The following is a 17845-nucleotide window of genomic DNA, read 5'->3' as shown; positions in this document are numbered from 1 at the left end:
ATTTCTTCTTCCATTCTTTTACGTGTGGGGCCACCCAGAAGTAGATCTGTTCGCCACACACAAACGCCCAACCTTGGCGTCCAGGTATCCACACCCATTGTCCAAAGGCAATGCGCTATGGATGAACTGGTCAGGCCTATTTGCTTACTCTTTTCCGCCTCTCCCCCTCATTCCATTTAGTGGTTCGGAAACTCAAACCACATTCCCTCACAATGATCCTAGTTGCTCCAACATGGGCCTGACAACCATGATTCACAACCCTATTGGAACGATCAGTAGTTCCTCATCAAACTGTGTCGCATCCAAGCTTCTCACTCGGAGACATGGAGCGATAAGACATCCAGATTCCAATCAACTCAACCTTGTTGTCTGGCACCTGAGGTCTTAGTTTGGCTACCTAAATTTTCTGCCAGACTGTATGAATATCATTAAAGAAGCTAGACTCCCTGCCACCAGAGCATGCTATGCAGCATAATGGAAACCATTTGTCATTTATTGCACAAACATCAAAATTAGTCCACTAGATGCTTCTATTCAGAACATTATCTGCTAGGTCTTGCATCTACAACAATGTAACCTAGCATATACATCTATTAGGCTGCATCTAGCTGCCATAGCTGTCTATCTCCAAAACGGACAACATTTGTCTTTGTTTTAAATGCCTGCTATCAAAGCTTTTATGGAAGGACTTAAGAGAATAATTCCACCCAAAGTCACACCCTCTTCAGTGTGTAACTTAAATGTGGTCCTTACCAGTCTCATGGGTCCCCCTTCTTTTTTTTTTTTTTTTTTTTTTTTTTTATAAAACATTTTCAATAATTGGTACATATTACTGCATACTTTGGCATAGAAATAGTGCATGTCATTACAATCAATCGTAAACATATTGAGTACCTTTACATGTTTTTCCTTACTGTTTCCTTCCTCCCCCTGAGCGCTACAGCGGTGTGAATTGAGAAGAAACATCCCATTCCCCCCCCCCCCCCCCGGCCTGGAAACCTATTAGCTGATGTCTGACATCGACTCAACCCTAGGCGGATCGCAAATATTGCCTCTGAATTCATTCCACTTTCCCCAAAACCTTGCCCATTTTTTGGGGCACCCCCTATGCGTATAGACCACTTTTTCTGCTATCATGGCGCCATCCATATCACAGCACCACTGATGGTATGTGGGAGTTTCTCGCACCCCAGTGTTGGGCTATGTTATGTTTCGCTATCGTCATGCCCAGTGTTGCCCAGTTTTCGGCCATTTGAGTGAGGTTTGTATGTTCCCAGATGTTTAAAAGGCAGCACTTGGGTTCCAGTTCAACTGCAGGTCCGCCCACCCGCGAGATGGTGCACATGACCGCCTCCCAATATGGTTCAATCTCTGGGCAGTTGCACAGTATGTGGTAGAAGAAGGTACTCATCCTCTCACATTGTTGTATACAAAATGGTGTGTCGGCACGTCCCATGCGGTGCAGAGCAGTCCGTGTAGTAGATACGATGGAGATATTTAAGTTGAACTAACTTTAACCTGGAGGGGATTGCTACCTCTCTCGGGGATGATAATGCTTCCTGCCAGTCTGCTTAGTCTAGTTCACCAATGTCGGGCTGCCATTTGTCCCTGAGGGTTTTTGTGGGGTCTGGTTGGTTGTTTATAATTTACGGTAGGTCTGCGAAATCGCTTTTTTAGTCATGTGGTCTGTCAACAATCTATCTTCTAGTGGTGAGGCCTCCGGGAGCTCAGTTTCCGGCGGAATACGTTTTGTAAGCGCATGGCTAATATGCATGTAGTGGAACGTTTCCGTCTGTGCCATCCCATACGTTTCCTGGAGTGAATGGGATGATTCTGCCCCTCTTCCATAGGTCGCCTACCCGGAAAATACCAATTAGGCCCCTTGTTTGAAACCTTTAGTGTTGCATAATTTACCTAATCGTCGGGTTTCCCACAGCGGTGTAACTTGTCAGTACCCCCTCCCAGCCAAGCGCGCGGAGGGCAGTGAACCATAGGTGTACGGTGTGTGCCGCTGGCCCTATGAGGTTTGGTCCCTGCTGTTTATCATATAGAGCAACTACCAAACCAAAACAGATAAAACAGGAGGGTCTAAGGGAAATTTAAAGACCACAATGGATTTATTCCCCAATCTCTACAACAAAACAGTACAAAATCCAAGGGTCTAATACAAAAACTGGAAAAAAGTGTGCTACAGCTACAAACAGATGGGTTTAATTTGTTCAGACAGTCACGAGATGCGCACCTAAACGCACCGCAAGGCATTTCCCTTATTAGGACCAAATCCCTCACTCACCACAAGGGTGACATGCTTCATCATGGGGATTCTCCTCTCCAAGGAAAACCTAGTTCCTTGGAGGGCTACAACCCTCAACTAGAGAGGAGCGCAGGGATGTTTTGAATATCTAATAGGATATCCTAAATCCTCATTTATTGGCATACACCCTTTATCAATTGACAGACTGAAGAGTGACTGGATTCATAGATTAAGTTATATCCGGTATCCTTTTTGTTGCACTGGTTCTCACATTGTTCGCAGTAGCACCTGGTTGAGGTCCTGATGAAAGCCTGACCTAAGTTTTGGGTATTATGGCTGAAACATGTCGACCATTTTTCTTTTCACTGTCACCAGAGCGGTTTTAAATCCATACCGCTGGTGCTCTGTTTTTAATCCTGATAAAGGGTGTATGCCAATAAATGTCTGATTGTACAACCCTTATTCAGTTTTAATTCACATTGTCGCACTTGCATATTATTTGCGCTGCGCCTTCACTCACACCTTTTCTCTTCACATGAGGATTTAGGATATCCTATTAGATATTCAAAACATCCCTGCGCTCCTCTCTCTAGTTGAGAGGGTTGTAGCCCTCCAAGGAACTAGGTTTTCCTTGGAGAGGAGAATCCCCATGATGAAGCATGTCACCTTTGTGGTGAGTGAGGGATTTGGTCCTAATAAGGGAAATGCCTTGCGGTGCGTTTAGGTGCGCATCTCGTGACTGTCTGAACAAATTAAACCCATCTGTTTGTAGCTGTAGCACACTTTTTTCCAGTTTTTGTATTAGACCCTTGGATTTTGTACTGTTTTGTTATCATATAGAGCACCCATGATGCCCGTACCCCCATCCAGGACGTATCTGCCCATACGGAAAGCCGGTTCCTCTTGTGGAACATGGAGCCACTGGTTTATCATGGTGAGTTGTGATGCCCTGTAGTACACTTTTTGTTTGGAAGGGTGCTTCCACCATCATACCAGCTCTTTAACAATTTTTGCATGGCTATTCAGGGTGGGCTTTCTGTCCCAAAGGAGATTGCTGACTTCGGTGTCAATTGCTTTTAGGTGGGGGTCGTGGTGGAGGGTGGAGGAGGGGACCACAAAGGGGGTGTTTTGCAGGGCATAGAGAGACCTAGGGAGATGCTTCATTTTGAAGAGGACCGCCCTTCACAGCAGCGTCAGCGGCAAGGAGTGCCAGTGCTTCACATCCCGTTTAAACCTGTCTAGGGGTTCCAGGAGGTTTTTTTTTTCCCTATGAATTTCTCGGAGTGTGGTGTTAGTTATATATTTTTAAACCCAGTTTCTGCAATCTATCTCGCACTTTCTAGGTAATTGTGGTGGAGGGCCCTTAAGCACATATATCAGTGACTTTCCCCAATTAATGGTATATCCTGAAACTGTGCCATATGCCGCGCAAATGTCTAAGAGGCAATTAATGGAGCTTGCGGGGAAAGCCATGTATATTAAGACGTCATCCACGTACAAGGAAATGCGGTCTTCCCATCCTTCTGCCCACTTGAGTCCTCGGATGATCGGATCCTGTCTGAGCCATGCGGCCAATGGCTCAAGCACCAGCGCAAATAGCGGCCACAAAGGCAGCCTTGTCTAGTCCCTCTGCCCAAGAGGGAGTCTGCCGAGATGCGGCCATTCACCACTACATGTGCCAAGGGTTTTGTGTAGAGTAATTGGATCCATGCACAGAACGGGGGACCAAAGCCCAGGTGTCGGAGTACTGCAAAAAGAAAGGGCCATTCGACTAGGTCAAATGCCATACGTGCATTCAGAGAGGATAATTGCGTCTTCCTCTAAGTGATATACGGGCCATATCGCCGTGCAGTCTTCTCACATTAAGCGCCGTGTTACGACCTGGCATGAACCCTATTCCGGGTGTACCAGTTTTGTGAGATAGTGTAGCAGCCTGGTGGCTAGTGTTTTGGCCAGGCTTCTGCATTGAGCAACGAGATAGGCCAGTATGAGATACTGTCCTGCGGTGGTTTCCTGGGTTTATGTATTGCCACTATTGTGGCTAAGCGTTGATCCCTGGGAAGTTCCCCTTTTTCTAAACTGTCTATATACATTCCCAGCAGGTATGCTGCCAGGTGACTCGCCGCTTTTTGATAAATTTCGATCGGTATTCCGTTGGGACCTAGAGCTTTCTCAGTGTTGCAGTGCGCCAATTGCCTGTGTTTATTTCCTCTATCGTCCAATCTGCCTCTAGTTCCTGCTGGTCATTAGGGGTAAGTGTAGGCATCTGAATATCTCTGAGCAAGGCGAGATTGTCGTCTGTCGTGGCTGTGGCGGTCGGTGTGTACACTTTCTCATAGTGGAGCGCAAGCGCATCCACTATTTGCTGAGGATCTGTCGTGTAAGCTCCGCTGTCCAGTCTCAACTGTGTCACCCACCGAGTAGCATTCTCACGTTTATCTAACCAGGCTAGGAGTTTGCCCGCCTTATCTCCCACCTCATAAATGGTGTGTATTGTTTTGGTGTACCTAATCCTCTCCTCTCACAGGTAATCCCGGCATTCCTTCTTGGCCAGATCTAGTTTGTGCCATAGTGTCGGTAGCTCCTAGTGCATGGTCTAACTCAGCGCAACCCACTTCCCTCTCAAGAGCCGCTATGTGACTCAATTGTTCCCGTTTATGGCCTGTGATCAGTGAGATAGCTTGACCCTTTAATACTGTCTTGTATGCTGCCCACAGCATCCTCAGGGATGTGACGGAGTTTGCGTTTTCCTCAAAATATTGTTTCGTGGTCGTGAGCAGAGCCTTCCATATCTGAGGGTTTTGTAGTAACCTGGGGTAGATCGGGAAGATTTGGCGCCGCCCCAGGGTATGAGATGTGTATCTGAGTAGGACAGGGGAATGATCAGAAATGCCCCATGACAAATGTGATCTCTCTAGTATCCCTTTCAGGCCTGTCGCTAATGTGAAGATGTCATCTATTTTTGATAGACTGCCATGCACCCCCAAACAGAAGGTGTATTGTCGCTCCTGTGGGAACTGTGAGTGTCAATTATCCACTAGACCAAAGGCGTCAAGGAATTCAGAAAACCGAAGGTTGAGCCCGCTTTGATCCTTGGGGGGGGGGCGAGGGGGGGGGGCTGTTGATCGATGGCGGCATCTACTGTTGCATTAAAGTCGCCCCTTATTTCCTCTGCGGAAGTGTAAGAAGAAATTTGGGCAGGGAAGGTCACCCGATGTAGAGCTGGCGGGATATATACGGACACTAGATTGTATGGACTTCCCTCCCACTGACACGCCACGGCTGCAAACCGTCCCTGAGTATCGGACCATTTCCCCGTTATAATAATGGGGAAGCGTTTATGTCACCAACGCTTGCCCTCCCCGTGGGTAGAAGGACACGTCTAGACAATGGATTCGGTTTGGGTATTTATTAATCACAAAGTCTTGGTCTCTCTCTTCCTCTCCGATCTGGGTATGCCCGGTGTTCTCTTCGCCTCTCCGAGGTCCTCGTCCAGTGGTATGTCGCCGGGGTATATGCAAGGAATGGAGAGCAATATATTAGTGACCTGCTCTTTCTCTGTGGGATTCTGAGGGGGAAAGGGTGTGAGGAGTCACCGGGGTCTTCCACCAAAACACACGTGCTATGAAGAGGTTTTTGTGCGTGAATCGAGTCCTTCCACTCACAGAAGGAACCAGTGCCCCTAGACGTCCCGTGACCTCCCCGATAGCTACCTCCCTCCCCGTGTAGGTAATAGTCCCAGGACCCGGCCCCGTACCTTTCCCAGCCACCCTCCTCCAGGAGAGTGGCGGGGCGAGACGCCGTGTAGATGGCCTCCTGGCTCTGCAGCTCTCCCGTCCCGGCCGGTCCGGACCTCCGACTCGCCTCTTCCGGACTGCTCCTCCTCCTCCGTCGCACTCGTACTTCGCTCCGCTACCGACCACCGCCTCTCGTTCTCCACTCTTCTCCTCGCTCTCCTTCTCCGCTACTCCTTGCTCTCCTCCGTGGGCTCTCGCGCCGTCTTCCTCGCGGGCTTCCGCCTTACGGGGGATGGACGCTGCTGATTGGTTCCCTGCCGCTGACGTCACAGGGGGCGTCACCTCGTCCGCGATGAGCCAGCCGACGTTAAAGGGGCCGCCAGCACCCTGCAGGGTAGGTGGAAAGCTGTCATCAATGAGGGTTGACTCGTACCCCTCCTCTTCTCCCGAGGCCCGGCGACAGTTTATTAATCAGGATGCCCCCCCCGCCCCCCCCCCCACCCTGAGAGTCGGTGAAGTTGGAGTGCGCCACCATTTTGAAACCCCATCTATCTAAGGCTTTTCAAGCCAAGCCCACCAGATGGGATTCTTGAATCGGGGCCACTGCTGGTGCCTTGCGTTTAAGGTACTGTAGGACCAGCCCTCTCTTAATCTTATCTCCAAGGCCATTGACGTTCCAGGACATAATCAAGAGGGGGGACTTTGGTACTAGAGTGTAGGGAGTGTGCAGCCGAAGAGCTGGCCGGGGCAGTTGCTTGTATCATAATTTACATCAAGAATGGCAAACACAATAAACATTGCAATGCAAACACCATGCAGATAGTGTGTATGTACTCAGTATTCTCGCAGTGTACCTACAACTGGGAAAAAAAACATAACGTTAAACAGTTCCCACCCCCCACCCGCCTCCCTGATCGGCAGACTTAAAACTACCCGCCACCCAAACTTTGCAGAGCGCTTTGTCCCCATAACTAGTACTTGCGTGCGAGGGGGAGAGTAGCTCTATGATCACAGCAAACCACCCCAATGGGTAAATCAATGTATAACAGCAAAATGGCCCTATAAAAGTCTTTGGGCCATGTCAGCGACTACGCCAGGTAGTGCCGAATTTGTGATGTCAGTCAGTACGTCGCTACAGGTAATTTGGCCGACATTTAGGTCTGTTCGCCTGATTCGGGAGATCTTGTTCCACAGTCAGAGTAGATTTTCGGGTCCAGCTTGCGTCCTTAATGTCCATCTTGCTCCTGTCGTGGGTCTTCCGGCGAGCCTGCATCCCCTGATTCTGAGGCGGTCGCCCACTCTAGTCTATATTGTTGTTTCTGTCTCAGCCTTTTAGGCCCGGGTGCCAGCCCTCTAGCCATTCAAGTTTTCCCTCAGCCTCCACTCGCAACTTTGCAGGGAATAGCATGGAGTACTTTAGTTCATGGGCCCCCATTTCCTTCTTAACCTCCAGAATGCTGCGGCGTTGTTTGGTCACTGCTGCCGTGTAGTCCGGGAAAAAGGTTACAGTATAGTTCTCGATATGAATTGGAGGAGCAATGCGAGCCGTCTGGAGGATCGCGTCACGATCATGGAAATTGAAGATTCTGGCAAATAAGGGCCTGGGGGGGGGGGGGGAGAGGATAAGCCCAGGTCGAGGTCTGCCGCCAGGCACTCAATGAGCCCTTTCGACTGAAAAGAAGTTGGACAGGCCCCGCGGTTGTAGCTGGTTTTTAACGAGGTCCTCAACAAACCGGTCCAGAGCAGGGCCCCCCCGCCTTTTCCGGCACAATTATGCGGATGTTGTTGCGCCTGGAGAGACCTTCCTGGTTGTCGAGTGTTGCCGCCATTAGTTTGTCTGCTTCCAGTTTCTTGACTTGATGCTGTAGAGCGGCTGTGTCCATAGAGGGTTGCTGTCATGGTTTCCACCTCTGTGACCCGCGTAGCCATTTTCTGGAAGTCCGCACGTATCAATGAGCTAGGTAGAGATCGACCCCACCATAGTCTGAAGTTTTTGTTAAAGTGACTATATTGTGCAAGGTAACCTCAGCAGGTTTATCGTCTGTAAGGCTTCCTCCCCGCCCTGGTTGAGACCCAGACTGGTCCGGTGAATCTTTATTATATGCATACTTATCTAGTTTGAGCTGCTGCGCGTTTGTTGACCCCGGCTCCCCATCTTGATCTGGTCTTCGTGTACCCCTCTTAAACTGCGCTGGGGAGAGGCAGTAGTCGCCGCTGCCTGCCCGAGGGCCTGTCAGCCGCTCGCGGCCTTTCAGTTTTCCTGCCATCCTCCTCTTGTCGCACAAATCCAGGGGCTCACCCATGGAGGTTCGCTGATATTGGACCTTCACGCAGTCTGAAACGTGATCAGTATGGCAGAAACTGTCTTGGTAGCATGTACCCAAGGTGGCACTTCAGCTTTTTTAGCTGCGGTATTGCTGGCCCCCGTGTAAGAGGTGGAATCACCACATCACCGCCCACCCATTATGCGCTTCGGGCCTCTTCGCAGCCCACTGCAAATGCATGTGGCAGCAGTACGATGTACGTCTCAATGGGTGAAATCCTTCGTTAGCCAACGCTTGGGCTGGCGTCACGTTTTCGCCAATACAGCGTTAGAGATCATGTTTGCACGCGGCGCTGTTCAAGAGGTCTCAGCCCTAGCCACTGCTGGGGCTGCCTCAGAGGATAAGGCAGCCGCCTCTAGTCCCGATGGGTGTTGCTCTCTGTGCTTTGCTGTCAGGCGTGAGCACAGTTATTAGTGGTGAGGAGGTGAGCCGGAGCAGGAGCTAGGGGAGGGGTGGGGGCTTGTCGACAGCAAACCGCACTGAAGGCCTCGCAGTAGGTGGTGGGCTCCTCTGCATCAGCTTAACCCCGTTCCCTTGGCGTTAAAGACAGAACAGTATTCCTTCCTTCGCCCGACCCGGTCTCAGACCTCTCACCGCCGGCACTGCAGAGCCTGGGGTGAGGGGGGGGGTCTGCGGTCACGCTGCACAGTCCCGACAGCACCCTCCTCTCTTCGGCTCAGACCACACAAGGTGATCTCTGCTGTCCCGCGCTTATCAGTTAATATGCTGATCACCCTTCTCCCTGAGGAATGACGGTCTGCTCAGTGCTTTCTGATCGCGCCGGTCATTTCCACCCAAGCTGTTCGTTGGAGTCTGGTTACGCAACGTCCCGGCTTTGCCGAATGCTTCAGGCCCGTCTGTCCCTCACGACGTCTGCTGTGCTTTATCATCCGTTCAGTGCTAAAAAGCCGTTCCTGAACGTTGCAGACGCAGCTTGCATCACTTTTCAAGCATTTTGCGCCGTCTGATCTTCTGTCGAATCAGTGGGAAGGCCGCCTTGACCATGGAGCCTCACTAGGTAGCGGCCATTTGCTTTGGCTGCTAGCCACGCGTCCCCCTTTTGAACCTCTCACAAATGCAAATTACAGTTCCTCACTTTGAAGGAACATTTTTTTGGTTGCTATCACATCTCTCAGGAAAGCTAGTGAACTCCAGGCATTAACCATACAAGAACCATTTTTACAAATCCATCAAAACAAAGTGGTTCTTACTAACCCTAAATTTTTACCCAAAGTCTTATCTGCCTTCCATCTCAACTAGTCTGTTGAACTCCCAGTGTTTTTCCCTCAACCAGACTCTATGGAAGAACGAGCGCTTCACTCGTTAGACGTTAAAAGAGCAATACTTTACTACATTGAAAGGACAAAATCCTTTAGAAAGACCAAACAACTTTTTGTGGCTTTCTCCCCACCTCATAAAGGTGATCCCATCTCAAAGGCACGAATTGCAAGGTGGATTGTTAAATGGATCCAAATATGCTTTCAAAGCCAAACGCACACTAACCATTCCCCCCTAGAGCTCATTCCACATGCAAACTAGGGGCTTCCACGGCATTCTTATGAAACATTCCCCTAGATCACATCTGCAAAGCAGCAACTTGGGATACACCTTCACAAAAGACTAATGTGTAGATGTGCAGGCAACACAAGAAGCTAGTGTGGGCCAGGCTGTAATAAGAACACTTTTTCAAACCACTGCAACAGATACAGGTAGCCACCGCGAAGGAGGTAACTGCTGTATAGTCTATGCAAAAGTACACAATCTGCAGCTCATATTCCTCGAACGGAAAATGCTACTTACCAGTATGCATGTGTTCTTGGCATGTAGAGCTGCAGATTTGTATACGCCCACTCGCCTCCCCGGATACCTCTATATGTTCCAGTACTATTACTTAGATACACTACACATGGACATCTTTCTACTTCATACTACTCCATCGTAACCCTGCGTGGCAAAAACAATCTAAGGATGGAGTCGTTCCCATGCACACGATCGTCCTAGGGAGGAGTCACCTACCTCGTGACTACAAAGACTTCTTCCAAGACCAAAACAAAGTGCAAACATCAGAGCCCAACACTAGATTGCGATCTATGCAAAAGTATATGAATCTGCAGCTCTACATGCCATGAACCGATGCATACTGGTAAGCATTTTCCTTACCAAACATTCATTTTTTTAAATGTATTAGTGCGTTATCACTCCAAACAATAGTGGAGAATAGTGTATCGAAGATCCTGGCCTATTCCGTCCGTGTTTTCCTTTTCATAGTTCAGGCAGGCACAGCTTTATTATTTATGGAGGTTGAGATGCTGGGTCTTACAGCTTCAAGATACATTTATTGCTGTCTTACCTGATGCCCAGTTTTATTATTTGTGTCATCTATAGGTAGATTTAATGTTTCACATTGGACATGCATTGTTAGCTGCCCACCAACCCCATTTTGTGTTTTTTACTATAGGCTTCAAGCTCAACGTAGAGGGCTCTACCAGACATTAAAAGGCCTGCTCCAGCGTTAAAGGCCCGAACCGAAGGCGAGGGCCTTTAACAAGGGAGCGAGCTTTTAATGGCCATTAGAGCCAGCTACGGAAGGCTTGAAGGCTATAGGAACATTCTACAATGGAGCATTCAACATTCCAATGTGCTAATAAGGAAAATACAATAAATTATGAAAACTAAACCTATCTTTTGGAATTAGGTCAATCACTTTATTCACTGCTTGCCATCTGATATCTGTATAATGTCTCCAGAATGTAACACTCTTCACTTCCTTCTCTTTACAGAAGCACAAAAACAGAAAACGAAGGTATGTACCACATTTCAAGGTTTCTGCACTAAGGTCCTTTTATGTAGGATTGCTAGTGATGTCACTCTGTAGGGTACAAGTGCAGATGGGCTCAAGCCTGTTTTTTAAAGTTTTTTTTTTTAATGCAAAACTGACCTTGGGGCATATGTATCAAGCGATTTTTTACTCGCAAACGCTGCGAATCGCAAAAAACAGCGTTTGCGAACAAAAAATCGCTAAACGGTATGTATGAGCCATGTTTCAGTGCTAATTTAAGGAATCGCTAAATTTGCGATTTCCTAACTTTTCGCAAGCATTTAAGAAATCGCAAAATGCGATTTCTTAAATGACATGTAAAAAGCACCCAAGTTGTGCGAATTATCCTTAAGAAATCGCAAATTACCACCAACTTCCAGTTGGTGGTAATTTGCGATTTCCTTTCAAAATGCACTTTTTTAAATTTTACAAAGTGCCACATGGCGCTCATACATGCCCTTAGGGCATGTATGTGCGCCATATGCACACACATGCTAATTTCAGGGGTGCATCAGGGTGTCATCATGACACCCTTGCACCTTTGAAATTATTCTCAAATAGCGATTAGCAAATTGCGATTCGCTATTTGAGAATTACTTCCCATTCATTCCTATGGGTCTCCTGGCCCATAGAAATGAATGGGCAGGTATTCCTTAATTGCGATTTCGCAATTTGCTAATCGCAATTAAGGAATTTTAAGAAATCGCAAAAAGCTTGCAATTTTTTAAATACATCCCGTTTTGCAATTCTCAAATAGCGATTCTTTAAAAATCGCTATTTGAGAATCGCAAATGGTGATGTTGATACATATGCCCCCTTGTTAAGTGAGATGTCATTAAAGACCATTTAGTAGTGCTGCCATGGTAAACCTATGTTTTGTCTATTTGTGCTGCATTAGTATCATCGTTGCTGTGGTGCTTGTGCGCTTAAGCCAAGCATTTGCAGGGTTTAGACCCTGGCCCTGTTGGGGGGGGGAGTTTAGTACACACAAGAGAAACAACAAGACTAACAATGTATAGTTGCTGGATTTGTCAGTAAAGGAATATGTCGCTAGGCTGTTACATGGACATGGATTAATGTCTAACTTAACACATTAAGTGATTAAGTATGCCTTTGTCGGAGTGTAATAGTTCATCACCTCACTCCTAAAAACAGATCTAGAAGGCGAATGTAAGTACACTAGGTTCTTGAAATGCACTCTTATATCTAGTATGGCCGCTGAGGGTGTATTACCTTTACACCACATCCATTACATTGCAGGTAAGTACATATAGGGTTGTTTTTAGTATCTTTACATGGTATTTTACATCACTGGTAGTTAATGTTCAAAATGTTTTTGTGGCATAACGTTATGTTAACAAAATATTTCATTTTAGTGTACACATCTCTATCTATACACACACACACACACACACACACACACACACACACAGCCTTACCCTTTACAGCTTAGAGTGCCACATAAATTATGCAAAAAATGTAGAGAACTGTGGGTAGTTCCCAAGTTTAGGTAAAGAGCACTCCTGTACAGAGCACCCTACAACACCAGCGACACCATCTGTTCACCTCCTATGTCTGTGTTTGCAGCAACTTTTTAAAGCATAGGATTAGCACAGTGCCATCCACGCTGAGCTAGAAAGGGACAAACCATAGTTTTCTGCTTCGTTTTTGCATAATTTATGCGGCACTCGAAGACTGAAAGGGTATTGTTTTGACTTGTACTGGGTGCTCCCTTGTGTCTGGACAAAGCTAAACCGCTCTGAAGAGCTATAATGATAGCAAGATGCATGTCTTGGGTTGCTTTATTCATTCCAGGTTGGCTTAGATGGTATTTAACAACTCCAAAGCTGAAATACTGTGCCTGGAGTGGAAAAAGGCGTTTGGTAGTTTACACCTCAGCGTGGATGGCACTGTGCTAATTCTATGCTTAAACTTTGCTGGTGTTGTCACTCTAACATGAGCACTGTAACAGTAAAAAACACGTTTAATAATTACACTTGTACAACGCATGGGGAGATTAAGTGATTGGCCTAGAAATGTAGAATGATGAGCTGACGCCAGGACTCTGTGTTCTACTTAATCGCTAATCTGATACGTAACTTGAGCACAGAGAATGACCGAAAAGAGGTAACCGCAAGCACTTTAGTCACTTGTTGGGTCACATGAGACCAGGACCAGATGATGTGAAGTGGAGAGCTCTAAAATTATTATATACTTATTTGACATCGTATTTGGGAAATCGCCATGCCGTGGCTGGCTCCCGTCACCCACACTTTTACTTCACGGCCATTCTTTCATTTCTCCGCACTAAATCCAGAATTAACACCTCTACGGTAAAATATATTTGAAAGTTCCATACCCTTTTGCAGAGGGACATAACGCCACATTTCTGAACTGGTTTGTTCTGGTTTGCCAAGATGTTGGTATAAATGTGAATTTTTCCAGTGTATAGCACTCTCGTGCGACACTTTTCACTCTCATCTATGCCACTTGTTGGGCATGATGAGGCGGGAACAGTAGCGACTGAAGGAAAAGCTGCATCAAGGGATAGGCAATGACCAATCACTGCATGGCTTCATAATGAAGCCATACTGTGATTGGCTATGTTCTTCTTTAAAGCTAAACCTCTGACCTCAATTCTGTCTCCAAGTCTAGGCCTACCCATCGCCTCTTGAGCCATTCCAGACGCTGCTCCCTTGCTGAAAACAGTATAAGATCAGCCAAGGATTGGCTAGAGCAGGGAAATTTGCCCTCCTTTGATCGGGAAGGCTGCGGCTGTGATCACTTGGCTCACTAACATTGCGCTAGGAGAGTCCTTAAGTGCGCATGTCGGGTTGGGCATAGGACAACACCTGTTCAACCCAACATGCACACGAACATGTCTTCCGACCTAGCCAGTCTTTATGTTGCTGCGGTCTAGAATGATGCTCCCACGCCCTCACATAAATTGAAAGCCTGCTGCCTTCCATGTGCACTCAGCCGCAGTTGAAATAAAAACAATGCGGCCAGGAATAAAAATCTAAATCCATTTAACATATTGAATACAATCTATATGGGGGGCGCGATGCCCTCATAGGGAAACTGTTGCTGCCAGAACCATAGAGAAATCGGACCCCCAAATCCCAAATGTATCCACCTAGCGATTTGGCTCCTTAGGTCATAGAATTTGGATACCTCATTCTCCCACCTGAATGCATGTGCATTCTTAGGGAAGCTTGTAAACCTACCACTTGAGCTTGCTAAGTAGTCCAATTGAAAAGGTTTGTTGGCTATTGTCACTTTAAACAAATTGACCCTTTTATTGCAACAGTACTATACATTGTCTGTTACTTGCTTCATTTACAAATCTCTCTCCTACAATTCACCTCCATACGGTTTGCTGCTTATCTTCAAAATAGTCAACCTGTTAATTTATTCTCGGTATCAGTTATCCTCATGAAATCCTAACATCGTCCTTACATGACTGATGAAGCTGCCATTTGAGCCCCTTCACAACCGTCCCCTTCTGTTTCTCTCTTGGAAAGTGGCATTTTTAATTGAGATTACCTCCCTGTTATTGAGCTTTAGGCATTAACGTTGGAAGAGCCCTTCTTCCAGCTCCATAGAGGCAGGGTTGTCCTCCGCACCCACCCTAAATTCCTTCGAAAGTGAGTTTTATTTCCATCTCAATTGATTTACTTTTTTTCTTCCCTCAACCAGACCCTGTTGCAGAAAGGGCTATCCATACAGTAGATGTCAAGAGCCCTCCTGTACTATATAGAACAGAAACCTTTAGGGAAACTCAACACATTTTTGTTGTTCTCACCACCTCATAAGGGAAAGGCCATATTCAAATCGGGCATTTGCAGATGGATAGTTAAATGCGTTCAAACATGTTATGCTACAGATAAAAGCACTCCACCTACACCTCCTCGAACACACTACTCGAAAGCAAGGAGCTTCTAGGCCTTTCTTGGGAACATTCCAATAGCTGACCTACAAATGTAAGGCAGCTGCATGGTCTACACCACACGCTTTTATTTAACATTACTGTGCGGATGTTCTATCGTGCCAACAAGCTAATGTAGGTCAGGCAGTGCTATATACACTTTTCCAAACAACTGCAACACCCTTAGGTTAGCTACCACTTTTTAGGAGTATTTTACAAAAGAATATACAAAGAATGTGTATCTACAGTCCTACATGCCTCGAATGGAAAATGTTACTTACCCTGTAAGCCTCTGCTCGCAGCATGTAGTGCTGTAGATTCACATGCACCCACCCCCCTCCCTGGACACCTGTGGCCGTTGCAGTTCATTTTCTCTTGTATACATGGGCATCTCTTAACTAATCACTTACTTCCACACTCCATTCTCTCCCTTCTCACCCACTGTGCGGGGCATCAATCTAACAATGGAGTTGAATCCCATGTGCATGATCACAGAAAGAAGTAGTCGCTCTACCTCGTGACTCGAAAGACTTTGAAGAAAAATGACGTGCTCACACCCGGACCCAACACTAGATGGCAGGAGTATGCCTCACCACTTGTCACGAACAGATGCTTACAGGGTGACTAACATTTTCCTTATTTCTATAGTACACAAACCTTAAAAATTCTAAAGTTCTAGTTATAATATCTGCCCCTCCCAAAACGTACTATAACACTCTCAAATCCATACACAGTATAGTAAACTCACTAGCCAGACTACATGAGCTATAACTCGCACCTTCCCTATGCACACCGTACACGCTTTCATATTACATTACTTGTACTATTTTGAATCATTGCAACACATGACCTCTGAAGTAACATTTATGAGAACATTGTGCATGGAGCAGGTCGAATTATAGTTGAAACACCCCTGGAGCAACCAGCACGTTGTCTATAATCTTCCTCTGGCAGGACCGTAAAGTGCAGCGATAAGCATTGTCTGAGATTCCTGACCCCTTTTTATGCCAATCTGCCCAGTAGTGAAAAAGAAGCCAAAGTGGAGATTCAGAAGGCCATTCTGAGGCTTCAGAGTCTAAAAAGGAGGATATCTAGAGCCCCTGGAAACAATTGCTAGTCACAACTGAAAACCAGGTAGACTCACTTTGCCTCAACAGCGCCTCTGGGTCAGTCTCTAGCCCCGAAACGGTGTCTGATGAAGGCAGAGCAACCCCTTCAGTGGAAGACTGGCATCAAGCCCAGAGTTGAGCCACAAATGGCTAAAACCTTCAGGTCTAGCTCCTCTGACAGGCAAGCCCCAGGCTCAAGACACACGTTTGCTCCTCAACTTCAAGGGTCTAAAAAGCCACACTCTGACCCAAAATAAATGGCCAACGCTACTCTGCCACCAAAACAAATGCCAAAGCCCCCTTCTACTCTGAAATCTGATGCCACCGAGGGGTCTATTTTTGAGAAAATGTTAGGTCATTGATGCAAAGCAGAAGAAACTGCGTGTGTGTGTATGTGTATTTGTGATTGAGAAAGGTTGGTAGCACAGCCAAAACGAGTCTCTGAATTGCTTTTTAAACTGCCAGGTTGCGGTAGGCCCACGCATTAAAGGAAAGGTGAAGCTAACAGCCCTCGCGTGCGTGCTCTGTTTACGGCATTGGGAGTTATGGGATATATATGGCTCTCTGTCGCTGTCTGTCTCTGTTCTCCTACTGGCGGTTGCCAGTAGGTAGTTAGTTAGGACCTGGTTTCTATACAAAAATTTCTTTTGCCAATATCTTTGGCGCCATTTGACGAATCTTAGCGAAAGTTTCAAAACTAATAGGGTGGTCAGGTCTGCTCCTGTGTTGAAAGTTTCGGGGTGCTTCATCAAGCGTGGGCTTCAGTTGTTGCTGAGAAATGTCAATCGACACGAAGCGAGTTGATTCGCTGCCAACCGTTTCAACAAGGAAGTGTTGGCAGGCATCTTGTGACTCGGTTGAACCTAGTCACAAGACAAAAGGTAAAAAAAGGGATTAAAAACAAGAAAAGGGGGCAGGGTAGAAACACCCTAGGCCTACCCAGGGGTTCCACAGGGTCTGCCAGGACCCAAAAATGCATTTTTTAAATTTTCAGCGAGAGTCGCGTTGGGTCAACGAATTCCACTGAGAATTTTATAAACTAAGTGCGGACTTTCGCACATCGGTCTCTTTAAGCCCCCGGGTGGGCCAGGTCCCTGGGGCAGTTATCAAAATACATGCGGAAGCCTGCCACCTCCTAGGGGCTTTATTCATTAAATGCAGGGGCCCACACGCCCCCCCCCCCCAGCCACTGGGACTGCCAGCTCCCCGGGGCTTTATATTTTAAATAAGTGTGCTGGGGGGCTCCTGACCACCCCCACAGCCCTGGGGACTACCACCTCCCTGAGGCACAAATTAAGTAAATGGGGGGGGGGGGGGGGTCAGTAGCGGACCTCCCACCCCAGGGACAACCAACTCTCCAGGGCTATAGAGATGGGAGGGGGTCCGCTAAGTCCCTCTTCCCTAGCCGAAAATGGCTAACCCCCCCAGGGCCAGCTCCAGCAATGTCCCGGTGTGCCCACCCTGCGACTTTTCAGTTTGCTATGGCATGGCGGGAGCACTGCTCCCCCCTCCTTTCCCTCCTGCCGCCCCCACCCCCGGTTATAGCAAACTCATGGAAGCAAGAGCATTGAAACAAGGTCAAACCTTCTCCTACATCCATCCTAAAGCATGGATCAACCTAATAATATATCCAGTCATACAGGCGCTGACACTGAGTCACCCATAGAACTACTCG

General features: G+C 47.2%; 1 protein-coding gene across 4 annotated transcripts in view; it reads left to right on the top strand.

Annotated features, from left to right (window-relative positions):
- Positions 1–17845, top strand: part of TRIM35 (tripartite motif containing 35) — a 379901-nt gene that overhangs the window by 104378 nt on the left and 257678 nt on the right. For all 4 annotated transcript variants that reach the window (XM_085613100.1, XM_085613097.1, XM_085613099.1 and 1 more), the window contains one exon: positions 11096–11118. In XM_085613100.1, the coding sequence (XP_085469226.1) occupies positions 11096–11118 (23 nt within the window). The remainder of the gene's footprint in view (positions 1–11095; positions 11119–17845) is intronic.

This window comes from Triturus cristatus, chromosome 6 (assembly GCF_964204655.1).
Source record: "Triturus cristatus chromosome 6, aTriCri1.1, whole genome shotgun sequence".
Classification (NCBI taxonomy): Eukaryota; Metazoa; Chordata; class Amphibia; order Caudata; family Salamandridae; genus Triturus; species Triturus cristatus.
This window is presented reverse-complemented; position numbering and strand designations above follow the sequence as displayed.